This window comes from Puntigrus tetrazona, chromosome 22 (genome assembly GCF_018831695.1).
Source record: "Puntigrus tetrazona isolate hp1 chromosome 22, ASM1883169v1, whole genome shotgun sequence".
In the NCBI taxonomy this organism is placed as follows: domain Eukaryota; kingdom Metazoa; phylum Chordata; class Actinopteri; order Cypriniformes; family Cyprinidae; genus Puntigrus; species Puntigrus tetrazona.
Window position 1 is genome coordinate 16,369,500 of NC_056720.1, and position 24,423 is coordinate 16,393,922.

The following is a 24,423-nucleotide window of genomic DNA, read 5'->3' on the forward strand; positions in this document are numbered from 1 at the left end:
AAAATAAAGTTCACAACATAAAAAAGTTATATATAAGTATATACTTACAGTATAATGAATGCATAGCATTTAGAATGAATCTAAGTGCCAAAATAAGTTGATCATTTTGACATTTCTGCCTTTAAATAAAAAAATAACCCTATTCACTTCTAATATAAGCCACTCACTCTGGATGAAAAAGAAGATGATATATATATATATATAATGTATTTTCCTAATCAACACTAAACAGGAAACGCTGTGAAGCTGTGAGATCAGCAGTACTTGTATTTCTAGATAGTCCCTCCGCCGCAGAAACGTCACGCTTCTCTGATTCCCTCTTCACTTTCAAGTGTCCCGAGTCGTCTCCACAGCGAGGACACGGCCGAAGATGAGCGGCCCTTTCTGAGGAAGATCAAAGAATCAAAGTGTGCTCTCGGTCGCTCGCTGTAGGATGAGAGAGACACATAGCGGGAACGGGATGCTAATGGACGCCGTTTCTTACGCTCTTAAAACTCTTTCTTCTGGTCTAGCTTAAAGAACCGGGACAACTCTTAATAAGACCTGCATCATATATTAAACAGACGCTGAGATCGAATCACCTTTAGATCACTATGAAAGATGTGTTTTTTAAATGTTGCAGGTAAAAATGCTTTCAGTTTTACTGACGTTGTAGAAAAAAATATTTAACAAATTATATTTATAAGAGATACTTATTTTACATTTTTTATTGAATGAAGGCACTAAAATATTACATTTATGAATTAAAAAATCAAGTGGGTGGAGCTTGCAAGCTGTAATAAAGGAAAAGAGCTTCTCCTTAAAAGTCAAACAGGTTTATTTATTAGAATAAAACCCAAAAACCTGTGACATAAACAACCAAATGAGTTAAAAAGTTTCAGTGATATGACATGAAGTCAAAATTGTGACAGCGATGTGGATTATATAATTCATTTGCAATTAAAATGATCTCAAAGTAAATATTATATTGAGTCATAAAGCGTGAAAAATGTACAATTATAAGATAAAACAGAAATGGTTGCTTAAGTATGACTTTTAAACTCATAATGTTTTCAAAAGGGTAACATTTCATGTAATAATTATGCCTTTCATTCTCATATGTCTGACTCTTAATGACTACACACACACACACACACACACACACACACACACACACACACACACACACACACACACACACACACACACACACACACACACACACACACACACACACACACACACACACACACACACACACACACACACACACACACACACACACACACACACACACACACACACACACACACACACACACACACACACACACACACACACACACACACACACACACACACACACACACACACACACACACACACACACACACACACACACACACACACACACACACACACACACACACACACACACACACACACACACACACACACACACACACACACACACACACACACACACACACACACACACACACACACACACACACTCACACACACACACACAGACACACACACACACACACTCACACACACACACTCACACACACACACACAGACACACACACACACACTCATACACACACACACACTCACACACACACTCGCACACACATACATATATATATATATATAGAGAGAGAGAGAGAGAGAGAGAGAATAGAGTATAGAATAGATCTATATGAAAGAAAACTGTTCTATGAAGAGTACGTATTAAATACTTGGCGTGTTGGGTTTTTCATCAAGCTGATGCATTCATTATTAAGTCAAAGCCTTCGATGTAGAGGTAATACTGGCCTTTAATTCCTTTCATAATCATGTAATTACCTCATTATCTTGTTCACACCTTCATCTGTATTTGTGTAGACAGTGTATATATATATATATCTATAAGGATGCGAGTCATTTTGGGTTTAGCCGATATATCATTCACGTGGACACGAGTCATCAATGATCCAGACATTAGACGTGAAGCAGTCGTATAATTCTTTGACATCCTTCCCAGGAGGAACAGCGAATGAAAGCTTCCTCGTCTGTGTGGATCAATTATTAATCCAGAGGTATTATAGTATCTGTCCTCGTGGAGGACTGGGGCTGATTCTTAGCCAGTAACGTGAATGTAGAAAAGTTGCCTTATCCTTTTTTTGTATTTTTTCCCTGACTTTTGAAAAAAAAAGTGTTGTTTTCTGTTTTCTGAGTTCTGACGTGGGAAGAGAGAGTTTATACATACTAAGTGTAATAAACCATATGAATGATTCACAACAGACTTCAAACAACATCTCCTCTCGCTCAGAAACCCAACAAACTTTCAAGTGTACGCTGACAGACCGGCCTGAATCTTCTGCTGCTTCTAAAAGCCATGATTTGGATTTCACCACCCAGTGCTTTATATATTTATTCTGAAATGTATGTGGAAAAAAAAGACATTTATTTAAAAATATTTCTGTGTTGCACCACACAAGTGTGACTCCTGTATTTTTAATGAGATGATTCAGACTAATGTGCACTTCTTTCTTTTACTTTCTCCATTCGCTAAGAACTTCACCGGAAAACAGTGAGCTTGTGCTAATTAATACAAATGAGCAACCTCGTTAAAAATGTATGACTTACCGTGAGACTAAACTATCTTTACATGCGTGTACGGCAAAAAACTGGTTCCTGAAAGTGCGATGTTTGACGTCGACGTTGTAAATGTTTCACAGTTTAGTCATATCTGCTTTCATTAATTGACGTAATATTACAGGAACCAAATGCTCGTTAATTTTAGTGATTTTAACTAAACCACCGTAGACGGAGACATTATTTCTTGTGTTTATATCTGGAAAGTTGCTTCCAAAGGGTTGCCATGTCCACATATTCTAAGTGAGTCTTATTAAAGGGATAGTTCCCACAAAAATGATTTGCTCACTCTCAAGCCATACTAGGTGTATATGACTTTTTTCTTTCAAACAAATACAATCAGAGCTACATTATTTATTTATGTGTTTATTTATGTTGGTTAAGATTTAAGACGCATGAGTCCAGAGGATTTATAAAGGCCTCCTGAAGTGAATCAGTGCATTTGTGTAAGAAAAAGTATCCATATTCTATCATTTATAAGATGTTGTTTTATCTAGAAATGATTTAGGAGCTATACAACTAGAATGGTTTGAGGGTGAGTAAATCATGGGCTAATTTTCATTTTTGGGTGAACTATCCCTTTAAACGTCTTTGGGCTCATAAAACAATCCGGCTCATGGAGTTAATAAAGTGGGCATGTTTTGGTATGTAGCTTATTCCCAAAAGAAACTTTGTGGCAGCACTAGTGAGACTAAAAATGTCACCGTTTCCATTGAATAAGTCATTCTCATCCACACATAAACATGCCTCATTGACTCTAATTTCTAGCTCTGTGCATAAAGAAGAGAGAACTCCGATACGAGATTAAATACATCATTTACTGCTAGTGTACACACTGCATGGATTATTTTAGGAGTCAGTTCAGTTGTAAAATGTGGTAGAATGACAGAAACGTCGGTCTTCCCAAATGTAGTATGTGGCCGACGTTTCACCTCAGTGAAAACAAGTCAGGAAAACACTGCTGCTTTATATTTAGGAAGGCAGTCCCTTGCGAGGGATCATCATATCCGAGGCTCCATGGCATCAACATTTTGAAATCCATTTTGAAATAAGATGAGCTGAGTTAAATCCAGAGGTGTGTTCAGCTGCTTTCTCTGTAAGAAAAACAGCAGTGATATTTTTGCATGACCAGCCACTCGACAGGTGACCTTACATGTTTTCAGAAACGCCTAACCAGCTTTACGGTCATATTTATTGTAATCGGAGCCCTTTCTTGGCTGCTCAACATGCGTATTTTGGTGAAACAGGAAGGGAATACCTGTAAAGTAGTGCATATTATTTTTAATCAGCGCTGTGACACTGAAGATCCGTATGGAAATGTAACTTGCCTGCTTTAATCAGAGGTCAGTATTTACATATAAATGGAATATGCAGAAGCAAGTGTGGCTTGACATTATGCAGAGGCACAGATTTAATAGCATAATAAACAACTCGCACAATGAAGGGACGAAAACAGGCTTCAAGCACCGGAGCGCAAATTAAAGGCTATTTGTACACGCCAAACCTTGTTTTATACTATCTTTATCTCTTAAATTGAACTGTCTGTGACACTTTATATAGCTACATTAACTACTAAAATAAGTTTATTTTCATTTAAGGTAAGTTTTGCCTCTCCGTTGTTTAATTGTGGTTATTTGAGGAATTATGGTCTTTGTGTGGGTCCTGCACGACTTCTCAGTGTGGATGAATCTAATGCTATTCTAGGCTGCCAGTAAAATTTTCACCACTAAAATGCAACTTAAACAAGTAAGTAACGAGTCTGCCACTTTTGTTCTGACCACTGAGAAAAAAGATCTTACAATAAAGCGTGCCGACGATAGCAATGAAACCGAATGTTTCTTGTGCCCTCAGTCTGGATGCACAAAAATACATAGAGTCTGTTTAGAGTGTGTTTCTGTCACATTTTCTGTTGCTTTGCATTTTTATTTTTATCTTTTAAATCCAGTCATTTCTGAAAGAATCCATGCAAAGTGTAATTTCTCATGAGGACAGAAGCTGTAAACATGCACATGAGCTTGGAAAGCTTGTGTTTGACTGCAGTGGACAACAGAAAATGAACCTGTTTGCGTCTGAAATCTGCTAACTGTACCTTAAAGGATCAGTTCAACCTAAAATGAACATTGAGTCTTTAATTACCACAAGTCCTCCGTTCATCTCCAGAACACAAATTAAATAAAGAATGAAGTGACAGCAACTGATCTCTCTTCTTCTCAACAGCACGGAGAGAGGTCAAGGGTCAAGAGCCCAGATAAAGCAAACACTGACCTCCATGACGGTGTTAACCAATAAAACATCTCCATCTGATCAACAGCAGGTGTTCATCGCTAATACACAATCATCATTTAATTAGTCACTTAATTATCTCATTAACGGTAACTCTTTGAGGACTTGGGGTTGTCTTGAGACTTGTTTTCTGTCTTGAAATCAATGCCGTGGTTCCTCTGGTGAAATCAGCAAGGCTGGAAGAAAAACACTTTTACTCTTTGTCCCCTGGATTTTCCACCTCTGTCCAAAATGGCGGCAGACACAAGTCAGGGGACAAGAATGGCATTAAATGATGTTCATTTGTTTACTCTGCACAAGAAAATATATTCTCGTAGCATGGACTGTTTTACCGATGTATTTACTACGTTTCTGGATGTGTTGCTGTCTATGGGTCAGATAGCTTTCTCAAGGATATTGATGAACAAAGTTCTTACGGGTTTGGAACGACACGAGGCTCACGAGTAATTCATGACAATCTTTTGATTTTGGGGTCTACTAACCCTTTAACACAATGCAAGCGATTCCACTTTTCACTCTGTGTGCGGTCAGCAGACTTTCTGATTGAACATTCATCTCTGTTTATTCGATACGCTCTTTAATAGTTTATTATGCATGCTTCCTGCTTCCTTGCTACCCAGCAGCCTCGTTAGATTGCCCTTATGCGACATTATGCGAGCATGTATCAGAGAGGTCAAAGCTGGACGCAGCGCTCATATTAAAAGCGCTTCATTGGGAGCCCTGATGATTAATTTTGATTTAGTACGCTAGCTAGTCATATAAACGGCTTTTAACATCAGGTTATAAAGGAAGTAGACACTGCAGAGGATCCTCACGGGAACTTTGCCCTAATTCCTGCTGTGCCGTGCAGGAAGCCAAGAAATGAAGCATATGTGAAAATGCTCTTTGCCATGGTGAATGACTTCTAGTGGATTAGTGCGACTTCAGCAATGAATAACAAGTCAGCAAGTTTACAGAGCTGGTGGCAACAAGAAACACACTTGATATTAAAAATTAACTTTCATTTGAATTGCATAGAAGCACTGTGGCAATTTTATGTAGCATTTTATTTCCATGAATTTATTTCCACAGATAAAACCCTGTGAGCATTATTGTCTGATTAATGATGTTGCTTTCGTCCGAAATGCAGAGACCGGAAACATCTCCACTCGGAGAGGGCGCTTAAACATCCTCAACACACACGTGAAGCTTTTTATTAGAGCAGTTTTAGAAATGAACTTGAGGCTAGCTCTTTTGCACACTTGGCATCCCAGAGTTTGAGTTAGCACGTTGCTAAGCTAATAAATTAGCGACAGCCAATATACTTTTCCTATAAACTGAAACTTTTAAGTATGTTAATATTGACTGGGAGTAGTTACTAAAGCACGGCGACAGGTATATCTGTCTATCTTTAAGCCTTAATCAAACAGAACCTGCTTTGAACAATAGCATTACCTGTCCTCCGGAAAGCCTCTGAGCCTTGAGCGCGTCCATCATGCCTTGAAATTGGTTTGGAACGGAGCCTCCGTATCAGTGTTGATTCTGCGCCAAAATCAATGTCAGGTTTACACAAAGATTAGGAAACTCTGAGAAAGACAAATATACCACAAGCTGTACTTTTTATTACAAGTTACAAGCTGATGTGGAATTCTTAAGTGAGTCTTGATGGAAGAAGTTCACGGTGGAAAAAACTCACACCTAGACAACACTGTGGGCACCATGGGCGTAGTGTTCTCCATCACAAAGGCTGTTCCAAACAACAAAGAGCCCACTTATATTGCCAGATTTTACATAAAATCAAAGGCATAATTGCATGCATTCTTTGTGGAAAAAGGCAATCCCAGAATGCACTGCGACAAGTTCACTAACAGTCCAATATGATGGACGGATTGAAGGGTATGAATAAGACAAATATGATGCAATTAAAAATGTATTATTTCATACAATATATTTTTTTTGGTGCTCAGTTGCATATTCAGCTATTAGCATATACTAGCATTAGATTCTAATGTAATTGTGAGTTGGTTGAAAAGCACATGAAAATGACTAAAAACAGTGCAGTACTGAGCTTGTAGCTTAGCACCTGAAGAAATGATTGAGCTGCACTGATGTGTGCAGAACAATGAGAGTACCTAAGACCGTTTATTCATCTTCAGGAAACAAATTAAGACATTTTTCATGGAACTTTTGAGGTTTTTAAGGTTGAATTAATGACAGTATTTACATTTTTTAGGTGAACTATCCTTTTAACATTGCTTAATGGTGGACTATTGGGCTGTTAGCTTAATAACATGCTAAAGTCAGACTACTGAATCAGGTGTGAGTGTTAGCCACACGCTAACATGAGATTCCACGGGGAATATTAAAAAATAGGGTTAAACCTAACGGCTGATCATCTGGTTGTGATAAGAGTGCTATTTACGTGTGGATGAGAATGACTTATTCAGTGGTTTCACAGCAAGCTAACATTAGATTCTTCTGAAATCGGTTGTGAAAGCAAATGCTAGCCAAACGTGTGCAAGAGAATAACCGCTAACATAGTTTTGTTTTAATTTTTGTTTTAATTCAGTTGTTTATTTAGCTTACATTGGATCCTTCCTGTGAAGACAGCAGACACTGAAGTGGTTTACTAGGGTTCTGAACAGACGTGTTTGTGTGTTTTGCCTTTTAGAGAAGCTTTTATTTCTCTGAGTTGAGAGGGTGACATGAGACTATAATCAGGGATAGTGTTGAGAGAATGTGATGATCATAGACACACACACACACACACACACACACACACACACACACACACTTCCACCACTCTATATCATACTTCTCTAATATGCCACAGGGAATCACTTTGACTGGTCTTCTTTAGTTCAGTTTTAGTTGTGTGTGTGTGTGTGTGTGTGTGTGTGTGTGCGGGCTGACTGACTGATCCCATTTTTACCCAGCTCAGATGTAGCCATACAGACGCTCTCTCTCTTTCTCTCTTCCATTTCTTCTCCATCTCTCTCTGTCAGGGATGAAAAGGAACCGCATTATCTTTCCTCAGCACACAGTTGACCCAGTTAAAACTCTGAAAGTATGACAATTTAAGAAAACTGGCAAACTCCATTCCTCTCCTCACTTTAGTGAGCATATGGGAACTCCACAGGAACATGGCAACTATTTAAAGGTGGTTTGTGACTGAAATGACATATATCAGATGATATTTTCAAGGATTGGTTGACTGTGTTTGTCCCTGGGTGTACTGTGTGCACTGAGCAACTCCTTACAGAATAGTTTATCTAGAAATACATTTGGTCAAAAAAGACAGCAGTCTGTCTTCATTTATTCACCTTCGTTCAATTCCAAACCCATATTATTTATCAGATTCTATGGAATACAATAGAAGATGCTTAGAAGAATGTTCGTGCTGCTCTTTTCCATATAATGCAAGTGAATAGGGACTGATGTTTTGAAATAGTACAATAAAGCCCATAAACTTATTATTAATAACTGTGATAGCAAAATTAAAAATTAGAAAAATAGTTTGACCCATATTTTTTGTGAAAACATTCAAAAGACACTAAAAATGTCCCTTTGGTTTAACTGGAAGTATTTTTCCTCACAACTTAAATACATGCAAGTCTTCAAATCGTATTTATTACGTTTCTCAAGGATTCTTTGTTGAATTATTCATTTAACATATATAATTTGTAATGATGTTTTTTAGGGAGTTGCATAGCTAGAAATAACCTTAAACATGTCAAATTATCTTGTATTTTAAGAGACTTCATATTTTTTAAGTATGTGTTTTTAATATTTAATTTTTTTTATGAGGCTCTAACAGTGGTTGGACCACGTGACAAAAAGAATGAAATAGTTTGGTGAAGAATTTCAGTTTCAGAAATTACATTTTTATCTTTTAACGAGGCTTTTGTCTTCATTATGTCACTTTTATCATCCTTTTTCACTTCATGCAAAATACTCAGGTGCCTGTATCTATCCTTAATCATTTTTCCTTCCCAATGTCGGTGAACCCGATGAACTCCCATTTTCCATGCGTGCAAACCGTTTCATTTGATGAACACGCTGCTCATGTCCTAGATTTCCAGATCAGTCCTTCTTGCCGAGGAAGAACTTCGCGAGACAGGTGAACTCAAAGGAAACAGTTGCTCAGCAGAATGGAGTTTTAAAAAGTGATTTTCAAGCATTTAATCAGTGTTCCACTTTTCAGAGCGATTTCAGCTGCCACGCTGAGCAGTCGTGTTAAAACGCTCCCAGTTTCCATCGTCTGAGCCAATGTCTGGGTTAGCGCTGCAGTAATTAGCCTAAGGACACGGAGGAAATAGATTTAAAGGGATAGTTCGCTCAAAAATAATGATAATGTCATCATCGTCAACCCTCGTGTCACTCTGTGCGATATTTTTTTCCCTTCTCTGTGGAGCACAAGGGATGTGAATTCTTGCAGATAAGCTCTAAAAAAGTCCCCGAGAAGTTGACCATATGACTCACACACACTAGAATGAGAAAAAGTTGTATAGCGGTGCTGAGGAAGATCGTTGAAGCTTGACAAGCTGGTCATTTAAAGCAGTTCAACTAAAAACCAGAAGCAAATAACAGCTGTTTATTGGGGCAGTGGACTTTTGATCATTTATATCAGAGCAGTATTTTGTGGCTCTAAAAAGACACAAAATGGAAGCCAACGACAAATATAAAAACAAGCTTACTATAGTTAAACCGTGGTAACCGAGAGTTACCCATGTGTTCGCTAAACCAATCGTAGTTTAAACACGGTAGTTAGCTGAAGCGTTGTCATGCAAATGGGAATAAATATGACATAAAACGTGGTCACTACACAGTGAAACCATCGACGCAAGTCTTCTTTTGTAAAGATGTGTTTATAATATTACTCATGTAGCATTTAGCGCTACGCTGAAATGAGCCAAAGTACTGTCACGCTAAGAAATTACACACAGCATTTCTACTTTGTTTGGTTACTTCCCAGCGCTGCTGTCTGTGCATGGGTTCGTGTGGGACTTCATCATCGGTCTTGTTGAGGCTTTCGCCTCATGCTAGCAGTTAGAGATGCTATTTGCTAGCTGTGTCATCTCTTCATTAAGTGCAGAGGGAAATGTTATTCTCTATGAAGTTAATTCCTCAACAAAAATTCTTCTTTGTGAATAATTTATCAAAAACTCGAGTCTCGGCTAACAGTTCTGAAAAGTTTTAACGACTGTGTGTAAGGCAGAGTTTGCCAAGCAAAAGTAAGATGTTTGGAAAACAGACTTCTACAATATGTAATCTGGTGTGTTTTCTTCTTTCAGATTCTTTCATATGATATGACACCTACAGAAATAACGGGGCACACTTGTTAAGTCTAAAAATCTTCCTTACTCCAGTACATTACAGTCCAAAACCACAGACAGACATCAACAAGTACTTCTAATGAAATATGATTCTGAAAGTGGATAATGGCAAATCAACCCAGAAGTAATCCATTTTAAAAGCATCTATCTGGTTTTCAACTCCCCAATAGGATGTAATTTCCTGACCGATTTGATTTTAGTTCCCTGCTATGTTTTATTTTTGAAGGAAAGTAGGTAATGAACTCTTCCCGTACATGTGCAGCCACTTTGTCGGATTAGCGCGATGTCCTGTGGGTGTTTCCACGGCCTCTGGAGAACATAATGATGTTAATACTTAATTTAAAGAGCTTTCTTCTCGCTGCTCTCCCCTTTCCTTCGTCTTCTGTGTGGGAGGGATGCAGCGAACGGCTGTGCAGAGACTCCATGTGGCATTTCCTTGAGAGATGATTTTCCCAAAAAGTCTTAAAGGGAATTACGAGGAGATTAGCGCCTTCTCGAGCAACATCAACAAACATTTGTTTGTCAGGGCAGCTGCCAACATCATTGCGTTTCTTGGCGATTAGCAACACCATTTTGCGGCTCGTTAATTTTACACCCAACGCTATGAGTTTGAGGAAAGGACTTCCTGTTTGACCAATCAACGGGGGACAGCAATGTCGTCAGCCCACTGTTTTTTTATGAATTCAGATAAACTGCTCATTTCACATGCCTCTTTTTTGTTGTATAGTATTTGATAAATGCTACAAATTCAGACACACTACTCATTTCATGTGCAGTTTTTTTACTACATAATAAATACTATGAATTCAAACAAGCTTCTTGGTTCGCACGTGTTTTTTATTGTATACTATTTGTCGAAAACAGCAAATTCGGTCAAATTACTAATTTCATGTCCAGTTTGTTTTGTTAGTATTTGACCAATTCTTTATACTATACTATACTATACTATACATTTATACTCTAATATACAATGAATTCTGCAAATTTGGACAAACGACAGTACCAATTTGTACGTATTTTACAAGGTGATTAATTTGCGCTAATTCGTACAATTCTTTACGATTTGTCTAAACCCCAGTGACGTAGGTTTAGGGATGGGGTTATGTACAAATTCAAACTAATTGGCAACTTGTAAAATACGTACAATTTAGCAAAAAGTGAGGTCGTACTACTGCTTTATGAATATTATGAATTTGGACATATTACTCATTTCGCATACTTGTGCGTTTTTTGTTTTACAAATACTACGCATTCGAACACACTACTCATATTTTGCGCTGTTTTTTTTAGTTACCTGTTGTTTTATGAATTCGCAGACGCTACTCATTTAACACAATTATGTGTCATATTTTTGGTACTATTACAGTTGATATCTTTTGATGCTTAAAACGCGGAATAAGAAAAACAAATCACGTGTTTCAGTAGTTTCTTTGTTTCTTTCAACATATTTTTTGAAGTTTTTTTCATGTTATAACTAGTAGTAAAGAGAAAGAGATAACCAGTTCATGTGCTGCTTGAGCTGAGATCTCTGTCCATGCTTTTCTTGATTTCAAGATCAAAGTTTGATAGAAGTCGAAATCTGAGTCTTTGTTTTACAGTAAAAGCTTGTTGTGAATAATAGATGGCAGGCGTGCTACGACACAGCAGCTGAACGATTGATCTCGGACACACACACTTGTTTATAAGCATGCGGTATTAGTCACAGTCATTTATGTTTGAGTGAAAGTAAACACGCGATGGCTCTTAAAGTGACAGCAGTCTAATATTCCTGCTGTTAATCAAACAACAAAAGAGAAAAAGAAAGAAATCTCCCACCGCTCTCGACTAAATCACTTTTGTATCTTTAATAAGAAGATATACAGTATGTATTTAATGAACACACAGCGAATCATTTTATAAATTTGATTACTATGTTTGTAGATTTTCTTTAGTTAACCTGGAGAAATGCTAATCAAATGGCGCTGTTTCGGTCATTGTTTTATGCCCTCAGAATCTCGCGTTTTAATAACATAACGTACAGTCGCGTTAATGTTATTAATTAACGTCAACAATACGCTACTCGCTAATGCTATCTGTAGCAGGATGTTCTTACGCTAGACGGCATCTGATCGGCTGAATATTGACTCCGTCATTAAAATTAGCGTCTTTTATCAAAGGCAGCGTCCTCAACTTTCAGCTGTTCGTTAGCGCGTATAGATGGCATCAAAGCTAACAGACGCAGTCTAAAATACACAAATCTCCAAGCTGTGGATCTACCTTTCCGTGTGGCCACTTCACAGCTCTCGGTCCGTCCTCCATCCTAAGGTTAACCCTCCCCGATTCCTCCCAATTCTAATGAGGTATTATTAGCTGATTAAAGAGGACCCTCGTGAAAAAGATGAAAGCTAGAGTGAGCGAGTCGGAGAGAGCAAGCTGGATAGAGGGAGGGAGTTAAAAAAAGATCAACTCACTGCTAGTTGTGCTCTGGAAGCAGTGGGATAAAGCTTCACAGTGTGAGAGAGAGAGGCAAACTGGGATATATTTCTATTTATTTCCCCCCTCTGTTCCCGTTTCTTGGCTCGTTGCAAAAAAAAAAAAGAAATCAAACGAAAACAGTGGCAAATTTAGCATCCTAGCAGCCAGAGCGTCTCCTCGTTCAGAAGACTCTCCGTGTCTAATGTGACACGTTGGGGTGGAATCGTGGGACATTCGGTCACGCAGAGCTAAGGGAAGGATGGATAGAGTGAACCGGGTTTTAAACATCGTAAGACAGATGTCTCCCAGGAAAAGGGAAAGAGGGTCTCATTGGGAGGCGGAGAGCCCGGAGACCTGCGAGGAGAGTCTGTGCTCTCTCAGCCTTTGCATCAGCGGTAAGACCACCCCTGGCAAACTTTCTCTCTCGCTCTGTCTCTCTCTCCGTCTCCCCCTCCTCCCGCTCTAATCCTTTTTTCATTACTGCTTTGTGGGTTTGATATTAACTTTGACCTGTGGTGTTCGCCACATGCACCGAGGAGAAAAAAAACGCTCCCTCTCTCTTCTTTCCGTCAGCGTGGCTTCAATTATCATCTTGTTTCCTCTGAGGGGAAGAGCGGTTGAATTAATGTGAAACTTAATGTGGAGGACGCGGTTTCTCCGTCCTGAAGAATTGATTTTGTATTAAATATTTGATGAAATGGATGTTTCAGCGAGGCGCTATCGTAATTTTCGACTTCATTTATCGGCTCGGGTCATCATCGGTTATTCTCCGGCTTTGATTCGTTGGGTCTTCGGCGATCAGGGACGCTTCAACGATATCAATTGAGTGAAGATTATATGTCTTTATGAAGTTATGACTAGCATGAGTAATGGCTGTTTTAACAGGATAACCGACCGGTGCGCTACTATCCACGGGAAACTTGAAGAGACCGATTGATTTAGTGTTTGAGACGAATCTTCCTTTACATCACCTTCTGGTTACAACTCCTAGACATTATTGTAGCATCTCTTCTGTTGCTGCTGTGTTTTTTATGTTAATTGTAAAGTTTTTAACGTCTAGTTAAACTAATTTTTCACCCAAAATCCAAAAAGCGATAATTTACTCTACACCTGTATGACTTACGTTTTTATGTAGAACTCAAATATTTTTAAATGTTTTTTTTTCATTATGCTTTCAATGAATGCCAATGGGGTTCACTGGCTTTTATGACATGGACAAAAACAGCCATTTCTTTTTTTTAAATATATCTTCTTATGAGTTACACAGGAGGAAGATAGTCACTCAGGTTTTACTTGAGAGGGATTCAATGATGAGGAAAATGTCATTTTTAGGTGAAATCCCTTTAGCTAGGACTATAGAAGATTTGCAATCAAAATGTAAGGGAAATCTACTAAGAAGGAATGCATTTGGGTGGTTTTTTTGTATGTTTTATCATTTTAAAAATATACTGTAAATGTAACAAATTAATTGTAAGAAAATTCAGAATTGCGGTAAAAACTGAAAGTTTGAATTGTGAGAGATAAACTCTTAACTGCAAGACATAAACCCATAATTATGAAACGTAAACTCAGTTATGAGAAAGTAGAATGGCGTAAACTCAACATTACATGAAAAAAAAAAAATCTAAATAGCAAGATGTAACTCAGAACTGCAGGAAAAAAATCTGAATTATGAGATATAAGTTTAGTATTACTAGAGATATACCGAATTGATATAAACTCAGAACTGTGAAAGGTAAAGTAGAATTGTAAGATCTAAACTCAAAATTACATCAAAACTTTCAGAATTGTGAAATTGCTGAAAAGAATAGTAAGATGTAAAATAAGAATTGCATATAAAAACTTAGAATTAAGAGAAATTAGAATTGAGAAATTCAAACTCAGAATTGCGAGAGAGTAGAAGATTTAAACAGAATTGGCAAGAAAGTAGATTTACGCAAAGTGAACACGAAATCAACTCAGAAGTGTGAAACGGCAAGAGAGTAGAACTGAGATGTAAAGTTAACATGAAAGAAATGTGATACAAAACTCTGAAAAGATTGTAAGTAGATGAAATGTAATAAAAGTAGAAATGCACTGAAAAAATAAACATAGCAAAATGTAGTTTTGCAAGACAACATTTCAGAATTGCGAGCTAAATTTAGAGAAAAATGCATGATATAAAGGGTTATAAATGGTTTTTGTTCTCAATTAATTTCCCCCTCAGAGTGATGAGAAACAGTCTGAATGTTAAGTTGCAGTTAGCTTTGCGTTTTTTTATTCCGTGGCTGCAATGGGCTTCTGTACTTTCATGAATAAAGCACAGTCTACTACAGGTCCATCAAAAAGACACAGTGTGCATCTCTTTTTGTTTCTACCTCTTGTTGCATATCTCAACTCAAGCCCAAAAACTGAGCGCTCCAGCTGATGCAATCTCCCTCGCATTTCTTCAGACAACATCAGATATCTCGCGCAGTTTTTAAATATTTCATCTTCCATTCACTCCAGGAAGATTACATTGCTTTACATGTGATATATTATTTAAATCCTGCTCAGATGCCTTCGTCTGTAATGAGGCGTCTCACGTTTCCCACCCAGGGGAGTCTGTCTCGTGCCCTGCGACACTCTGTAATTACTAGCAAAACTGTATTATTAGGTATCGCCGTTCTATCGTCGCTCGATGTGACAGCGTGTCTGCTCCAGAGTCACAGCGTCCTGAAATAGCAGGGAATTATTCCGATGGGAATCACGTATCGAACCGGAACGCATCCTAATGCTTTGTGTGCATGCTTCCAGTCAGGCCTGCTCTGATTCGACGCCGAATGCTGTTTTGCGGTATAGCTGTAAATGTGTGTCGATCGGCTCAGACTGGGTTCAGATGGATGGTGTTACGGCAAAGTCAGGTCTAAATATGGCAGCCGAAGTGCCTGGGTTTCTCGTAACGTCAGTGTGTCAAGAAAGACAGAGCGATCGGCTCCAGCTCGGCTGCTAGATAGACTGCACCTCTGAGAACACACAGCGAGTGCTCCTGGGAACGGTGAGAGCTGGAGAGACTCAACCTGGACGCCTTTGTTCTGCGTTCGGAGATTTCGGGATTCACGTTTTTCGATGTTAATTGAGCCCTTAAGCCCCGCCTTGACGTGTAACCGACCAATCCTGAATTAGCAGGCTTTAATTATTCTGAATTATTTCGCCATTTAATGCAGAATTAGGATTTAAGCACCAGAATGCGAAACTGAACGAAATTCAACTGGTGTGAATATTAAATGATATGATTGAATATATTATTGCAGTGAAGGTTTATGGTCGGTGATCTTTCGAAATGTCATAGAAAGCATTGAAAGCTGCATTCATTTGGTTCAAAAATACAGTAAAAATAATAATAACCGTGATGAATTATTTTCAGGATCTGTGATAGAACGTTAAAGAGGAGAATATTTATTGGGAAAAAGACTGTTTCGAAACATTAGAAATGTATTTACTTTCACTTTTGATCAATTTGATGCCTTCTAGCTGAAGAAATATTAATTCTCCTAGGAGTTAATAATATTACATCAGTGATATGAGGAAAGAACAAGGTAAGTTCATTTGACTAACTTAATATATATATTGATTTGGGTTATTATGTTAAAAGGTTCAGAGCAGCATGTAATGAAGGCGTTAGGAACAGCCCAGCTATCTTCAGCCGGTAATAACAGTCAAATGAGGCTTTTCTCTTTTCAGTTGACTTTGAGGAGCGTTGGATTCTGATTTGCAGCCTCCACAGTTTTTAATCTGGTTACGGAGTAATTTAACAGATCCTGTAGAGAAAACGGCAGATAAAGTGCTTTGGCAATGTCACGCTTCATCCCAGCCAGTGTCTAAGAACTATCTCTTTAACGCTTTATTGCTTTTATTTTCATTTATAGACAATCTCCATGTCATTACTTTGTGATTTATTTAGTTATTGTTTGTATTGGTTTACGATGATGGTGTGGGTTGTTATTAAAAAAAGTAAAAAAAAAAAAAAAAAAAAAAAAAAAAATATATATATATATATATATATATATATATATATATATATATATTGTTGAATTAATGTTGAATGTTGAATTACTACATGTATTTAACAATTAAATTGAACTTAATTATTATTTAGTTATCGGTGGATAATGATGTATTGCGCTTAACTCTATTTTACATTACAAATTTTAAAAACATTCAGATATGTCAAATTAAATAACTATGAAGTATTTTAAAAGCTTAAAAATCTATTACATTACTACATTTATTTCATAATTATTTATTATTTTTACATTTTAAATATTAAAAACATTGGAATATGTTAAATTGCAGTAAATAAATGTAAATTATTGTTATTTATTTGAAAATATTGTTATAAATTCCGAAATTAATTTATTGAAAAAACGTTCAAATCCGTTACATAGCTACATTTACTTGGCGATAAAATAGTGTTTATTTCTTCGACATGTTTCCAGAGCGTCCTAAGTGCACCCTGTTTGTGGATGCGAGCTGTTTTTGTCTCAGCTGTATGTTTTACTAGTTCTTCAGGTCAGTGATCCTGTGAATTCATGCAGCAAAGAAAACAATATGAGAGCAGGGACCTCTGGGGAGCCAGGGGCCGATGTGACACCAATCCAGCGTAGCCCTTTGACCTCTCAAGTTTTCCTATTCGTGTCAGTGCTGGACGGCCGTGTGTAGCCACAAAAACACAGCGTATAATAATCCACTCCACTCCACACAGTATGCTGAATATTTTATGAGAAAAGACAACGCTGCTTCTGTCGCCTCATCTTTTCAGACGTGTCATCATATCCATCTCACAGAACAGCCACATTCTGCAAAGGAGAAAACAGAAGAACACAAAAAACAGCAGGATTCTGATGCATCATGGGAATGGCGAAGGCGTCTGAAAGATTTGTGGGAAGAAATCAGAACAAATTTGATTTCACAGCAAATGTAGAAAGATGAATGCTAGCTGCAATTTGGAGCTGCAGGAAATAAGTAATCCTGTTTTATATAGCTGTGGCGTATTATAATATTATATTAGATCTGATTTATTTCACAGGTAAGGAGGTTTTGATCGGGTTTAAGATGAGGCGAGATGTTTCTTCATTGCTCTTTGGAGACTCTGACTTCTCGGTTATTGACTTTCTCCTAAGTTTCCAGTCTAGGAGAAGCTAAAATATTGGCCTTGAAATGGAAATCTGTGGCGTTTGATTCCAGATTTTGGAATCTGAGAGATGTGTTGATTAAAGAGATCACCTCAGTCACCTTTGTGAACAAAACCGAGCCAAAAGATGGTAGATAAATATGGAGAATGTGTGATCTCTTCATCTTCACTTCATTCAGTCCAAGCCAGTCGTATCCAGCTTCTGTCGAGTGAAATTAGGTCAGAGTACATGCTTTTTATTTATTTTTTTTACTCTTCTTTTCTCTCTTGCTTTGATTCACATATTTTTAACCGTTATTTGGTATATCCGTGTCCTTGAGTTCCTGGTTTCGTGAAGCGAACGGCTGCTTAATGAAATCCGTGGAAGTGCTCTAATGGAATATTCACCGTCTTTAATGAAGTCACTGCTGAATATTCATAGCTTGCAGAAGTATTCTCCTGGTCCCCTGCGCTTCTTATGTTGTCTGTCCATTAAATCATAAAACTTAAAAGAATCTGTGGACTTGATGTCTATTGGGTTTTTGGTCATCTGTAATTCTAAGATATGTTATGGACACTATATTATATATGTATATATATATATATATGTGTGTGAGCCTGTCTGCAGCACTTCAACATGTATGATAAAAGTAATTTGTACTCAGAAATCACAAATAAGTCTATTAATAATGCTCTTTGTTGCATGTTTAGCCTTATTTATAAGGTATTATAAAGTGATCGATTGAGTCATTCATTCAAAAAATTAGTTTAAAAATTCTCCTAAACCTAGTCCTAGACTAAAATGTAAATCTGAGCTGTCTGAAAAGAACCCTGCACTGATCTTAAAACATGTCAGCGCACCAGGAATATATTTTATTTGTTTATAAGACATGCTTATAAAGACCTGTCTATGAAACCAGGACAAGAGTGACTCTCTTTACGAACGATTCATTGAATTGTTTACTTGACCGTTCACAAACACTGATTCAGGAAGCTTTGCTTTGTCCTGAGACGCTCTACAGACCTGTTCAGAAATATGTTTGGAAATCAAAACAATAAATAAAACCTTGTACTCCGACGAATTAAATAGCATTTATGAATCTCATGTATGTACTATATATATGCAACTTGGCTCTTTTTTAACAAAATGTGCTTCTTAATAATATAGTTTCGACTTTATCTTTGACAGCAGTGAGAACACATTCTCTTGTTGGGAGACAGATTGCACTTTCACATAAAATATCATCAAATATTATCAAAATATTTTAGAATTATCTAAATATTTCAAATAATTTCCTCAGAAATTGTATGATGGTGTTGACATATGATGGTTGTGACACACAATATTAACATTAGGACTGAAAATAGGTTAACTGTGATGAGGGGTCCTTTAAAGAGACAGCTGCCCCTGATATGGCCTGATTTTATTACATTTTGATGTCTGACGGTGTTGACAAAAAGTGGAGACACACCTTGGAAACCCTAATGAAACATACATGCTACTGAAAAACAGCCTTGCTTTCATATGACATATTATTCAGCTTTGCTTTTCATAAAAAAAGGTCTTTTTCATGATTTTATTCATTCGAAAGCGTATGAATGACTGAACCCTTCTCTGTGGACACACTGTTTTAGGATTAGTGTCATAGATTTGATATAATAAATAGAAAATTAAATTGAAGATGATAACTGTGTTAAATAGATTCTGTTATTAATCCCTCATAACATTTAAAACTGAGAATATTTGTAGTTTTAATAGCAGCTACTCTTTTGTCATGTGTCTCAATATTTTCGTCCGTGGAGCTCTAATAAATCACCCAGCAAGGACTTCTGGTGGAGTTTATGGAAGCATATGCTCTGTAGTGTTTAATATGCTATAGTCAGCGTGGTGATATTTACCTCAAGATCCCTAAAACTGACTGGCGTTCACCTCAGAAACTACTGATTTGTGTGCGTTTACTCTATAGACGGATTGTTCCTGCATTAGAGATGAAAAGCTTCGATGTATATTTCGATGCACATCGTGAACAACCAGCTTTCATTTTATACGCAAGCCGTCAGATTCTTGATAGAATTAACGGATTTTAGCTAACTTATGTGGCCACTTTTTTTCTTTTTCAAACTAATCTGAAAATCTGCAGCGTTGCTACTTTTTAAAGTTTGTCGGAGGAACACGCTCTCCTCTTGTTCCCTGAGCGATAAGTGAGAGCCGCGGGAAGCGCGAGACAGGATTACAGGATCCTTCTAGTAAAGGAAGCCTCCTGTCATCTTTCCTTTCACTCCTGAAGAAAATGCCACAAAGCTGCAAGCACTCGATGAAAAGGCGGCTCGAGAAGCTTGGAAAACCGATGTCCTTTTTCGCTCGCCGTGTCGCACAGCAGTCCTTTTTAATCACTTTTGATTTCTTTGGGCGTTCGGTTCTGGCAGGAACTCTCTGACCAAGAAGATCAGATCTAGAGTTGGCTGCCTTCATATGCAGAGATTCAATCACGGGTATCATCTAGGCTCTGAAATGAACCCTAGTCGTGCGTCACGGCTCATTTCCGTCCGTCTTGAGTTTTGGCTTTTTAATATCAGTTTTCTGTTTGTTTGTTTTTTGAATCATTTTATAGTGCGATGTTCAGCATGTGCAGTGTTTCCCTGTGTTTTACTCTAACGTACGCATGTCTGTTGAGGTGTGGGCGGCGCTGGAGATGTTTTCTTTCGGAGTAACTCATTCTTCAGAGTTAGTGGAGAGCTGTTGCTAAGGTTTACCAATGTATATTTATTCAGTTCCCATCTACTGAACCTCAGAGCTCCTTCAAAGAGATCATGCACCTCCCCGAGGTTTCATTCACAAGTTTCCACAGAATTTTAAATCGATGACCTTTACGTGTCCGTGTCTATAATACGACTCCCTTTCCTAATAATTGAATCAGCGGTGTCTATCACGACACATTCAGTGCTGGAAGGCATTTTCTATATTTTCTGGCAATGAGCTACTTTCGCAAGAATTTCTGGTCATCTGTATATTTGAGTTTCCAACGTTTTAATCTCTGATTTGTTTTATTGAATCAGTCTATAGAAATCTCCTGTCTCATGCATTGTTGGAGTTTGATTTAAATGAGTTTACCTTAAAAAACGTTCTATGTATTGCTTTAAAGTTTGGTTTATTTCAGTTGATTCGTTCATCTTAACGTTGTCTGTTGTGTAGCATTGGACGCTTTGATTATTTCTATGGTATTGTTTCAACTCTCTCCTTTGGACCGTTTGATTCTTTTTGATTGGCCAGTTTGTCAGTCAAAAAGAAACGATTTTTCACAGTAGCTAACTACGAGCTCGACTATAATTCAGCTGACACCTTTATCTACCCACATGTCTCTCAGTTCGATATTAGCGTTACACAATACACCCGTCAGCCTCTCAAATGCGCCCAAGAAGATGAAGATGCGACTTGCGCTTCTTCTAGTTGTCAAATTCCTTGTGATCCAGTCTCAAAGTGTTGTTTTTATGAAATGCGTTTTGACACTTTCTAAGCTTCAAAGTCTTCATCGCTGAGGCTTTGTTGCACAATCCAAAAAAGTGCCAAAACAGTTTCTCATAATCATTCCTGTCATAAATATTGTAGCTTCTCGGAGCTCGGTCGGACAGACAGACTTTGACTTCGCTCCCCATTCATTCTTTAATGTTTTTTCTTCTCGATCTTTTCAATGCTCTTCGCAAAAAGGATCACTTTCAAAGAAGCGCCTGTACAAAACACTGGGATCTTCCCCTAGGCTCCAGGTCTCTGTTTGTCTTTCAGTACAGAATCCCACAAGTCTCTTTTGTCATGGCGGCAGGGAGCGAGTAGCCAGAAGCTCGGATCAAAGAGCCGTGATTCACCCACCGTGAGAGCAATCCAGCTCTTGTACACGACTGATCTCTGCTCTGATGTTCAACTTTTGTCAAGGGAATTCAATAAACCAGCCGACAGCATGAACAAACAAGTCTGAATGGGCTGCAGTGCGCGCATCGGTTAAAGTCTCCCCTTTTTTAATTATTTTCTGATGTTCCTCAGGATTCCTCACATCCAGTTGTTAATGACGGCGGTGTATCAATAATTCTCACATTTCCTGAATGTATTATAGAAGCAACAGATTGGCGTCTAATTGCAGTTTCATGGAGTTGCGTCAGAGCTTTTAGCTCAGGGATAAATGAAGATAGGAATACGAGAACCTGAATGTGAAGAGAAGAACGAAGCTTCGAGTTCAAGTTTTTCTCGATGGTGTCAGTCAAGTGTTGTCAAGACAATGTCTTTTTTTAGCGCGCTCGTATACGTGGTGATGTTAATGTGTTTGGTGTTGGCTGAATAGATCCGTTACTGCTGAAATAACCCCCCTATATGACATATATAACATAACCCCCATATATAACATGCACGAAATCAGCCCATAGCAGATATAGACAGGTGGAGCTGGGGAAGGAGGAGGTCTCTGAAGTGTATTTCATTTGAATTCAACTCATTATTCGCTGGATTGTTCTTTTAACTGAAATGCCACTTTGTACAGTCATAGAAAAATACCATTAGTAGCGTATTTTCACAGTAAATGACCAAACTCCACATAGAGCTTAGTACAAAAACTCAAGAGTGGCTTACAGTGAGTTTTGAGTAAAGGTGTAATAAGTCTTCTGTAGCATGATGCTAATGTTAGCTCTAATGCAGCTCCAGTTCTTCATAATGCATCTTGTCATAATACTTCACGTGATTTGTTGTATTTATTTAGAAATGCTTTTGATAATATTTGGGATTGAAGCGATGTGGCTTGGTAAATGTTTTATTGCCAGGACAAAACTGACAATAAAGCTGAATGAAAGCAGAAGAATAATCATAAAAGTGTTTCTCCTGGGGGGAATTAGAATAATAACACTTCATTTAATATCAAAGTTTAACAAAATTCCTTTAGGGCCCTATCAAAAGTTAAATTGTTTAATTTCCGACCTCATGTTTTATTGTGTTTTAGTCTATTTATTTGAAAACATGAAACAAGTTTAATTTATTTTTACAATAGCCCTATGATTTTTCTTATCCCCTAAGAAAGTCTGTGTATTTATATTTTTAATGCACAAAACATTCATTTAATTTATCCTGTTGTTAATGGAAATTACATAAATTAGATTTAATATTCCTCGAGATTACACAAGACTATTTAATTTGTTTAATAAAAGAACAAGGTATTTACCTTCTTTACAGGAAAGGAAACTTTAAATGACTTTGATTGTGATCTGGTGCTATAAAGAAAATAAAGTGAACTTGACTAAGTAAAGGCAGGTGTCTTTGATTAACGTGATTACATTCTTAAAATGATTGATATCACAAATATATGCATATACATACATGCATACATACATATACACACACACACACACACACACACACACACACACACACACACACACACTGTTACTTTACATAACATTTTGTTAATTCAATGAAACATTCAGTTTCTTATGGTTAGTACTTCTATACGATATAACGATATATAACTCAATCATTTGTGGACAGATTGAAAGCAAGCGTCTTTTTTGAAACGTCCCCACACAACTGTCCCCCAAAGTCATCTTTGTCCAATCATAGATCAGGATCAGAGCCGCGGTGACGGTCGCCTCCTTCATATCATCCCGAACAGACCTTCTCCATCAGGTCTGAAAGCTCTATCCTGAGCTCTGAAGCTGGACCTGCAGCACGACGTGAGCTGAACCTCCATCCTCATTAGACAAATGATGCATCCGTCTCAGGACCTGGAGTAAAGTATTGTTTCTTTTACTGGGTGATGTTTGATCTTAGTGTATAAGACCAGTGCCTCAAGAAAAGAGGAAAGGATGAAGCAAGTGTCAGAGCTGGAAAGCAGACAAAGAGAAAGATGCACACAAGAACTAGCAACACTGTGATTATTGCATAAAATCTTTTATTTTATGGTCGTTAAATGCATGATCTTTTATTGTCTGACACATTTTAAAAGCACAACAGTAGTTTTGGAGTTAATTTAAACGGTTCCTGTGAATCAGTGAATCATTTAAGTAAATCAAACAAAAAGCAGAAATATTTCATAAATATGGTTAAGATAATCTGGTTACCTTAAAACTGTGTACATTTTTAAATGGAGGAAAAAAGATTAAATTACTAACAAAAAAAAAGGAGCAAAGCTGGGGCTTTGTTTTCTACAATTCATGAATCTTTCAGGCGGTTTATTTTAAGTGATGGTTTGTCTGATTGAAGCCCTTTCAGAGAAAGTAAATGCTGTATATGCTGTAGGATATATATCTCTTAGGCTTGTTGCAATTTAGTAAATGTTCAAATACCAGAGAAGCACAAACACGCTTTATTAGCACTTGAATCAATTTCTATTTGGCAACTTTATTATGTAGCACAGAATAGGCCTGAATGCTGCTATTCTGGAAATGGCCTAGTTTTTGGTCTGTTTTTTCTGAGGGTGGGCGGCAAGCATGCATTTTAATCAGAGTTACGAGTAAATTACACCGCTAGCCCTGACATCAACATGCCTATGTATTTCCTTTGCATTTCTTTGAGAAAAAAGAAGAAAAAGACCAAATATTTCGGTTTCAGAGGAAAACCGGTTCCCACAGAACTGTGGCCCAAATC

At 37.6% G+C, this 24,423-nt stretch overlaps 1 protein-coding gene across 2 annotated transcripts in view; it reads left to right on the top strand.

The window, feature by feature from the left end:
* The first annotated feature begins 12,685 nt into the window (after positions 1 to 12,685).
* The window catches only part of grip2b (glutamate receptor interacting protein 2b), a 95,427-nt gene continuing 83,689 nt past the window's right edge, over positions 12,686 to 24,423 (top strand). The window contains exon 1 of one of the 2 annotated variants that reach the window (XM_043222445.1): positions 12,686 to 13,068. In XM_043222445.1, the coding sequence (XP_043078380.1) occupies positions 12,933 to 13,068 (136 nt within the window). In that variant the 5' untranslated portion in view covers positions 12,686 to 12,932. The remainder of the gene's footprint in view (positions 13,069 to 24,423) is intronic. The other variant, XM_043222444.1, reaches the window with a different exon arrangement.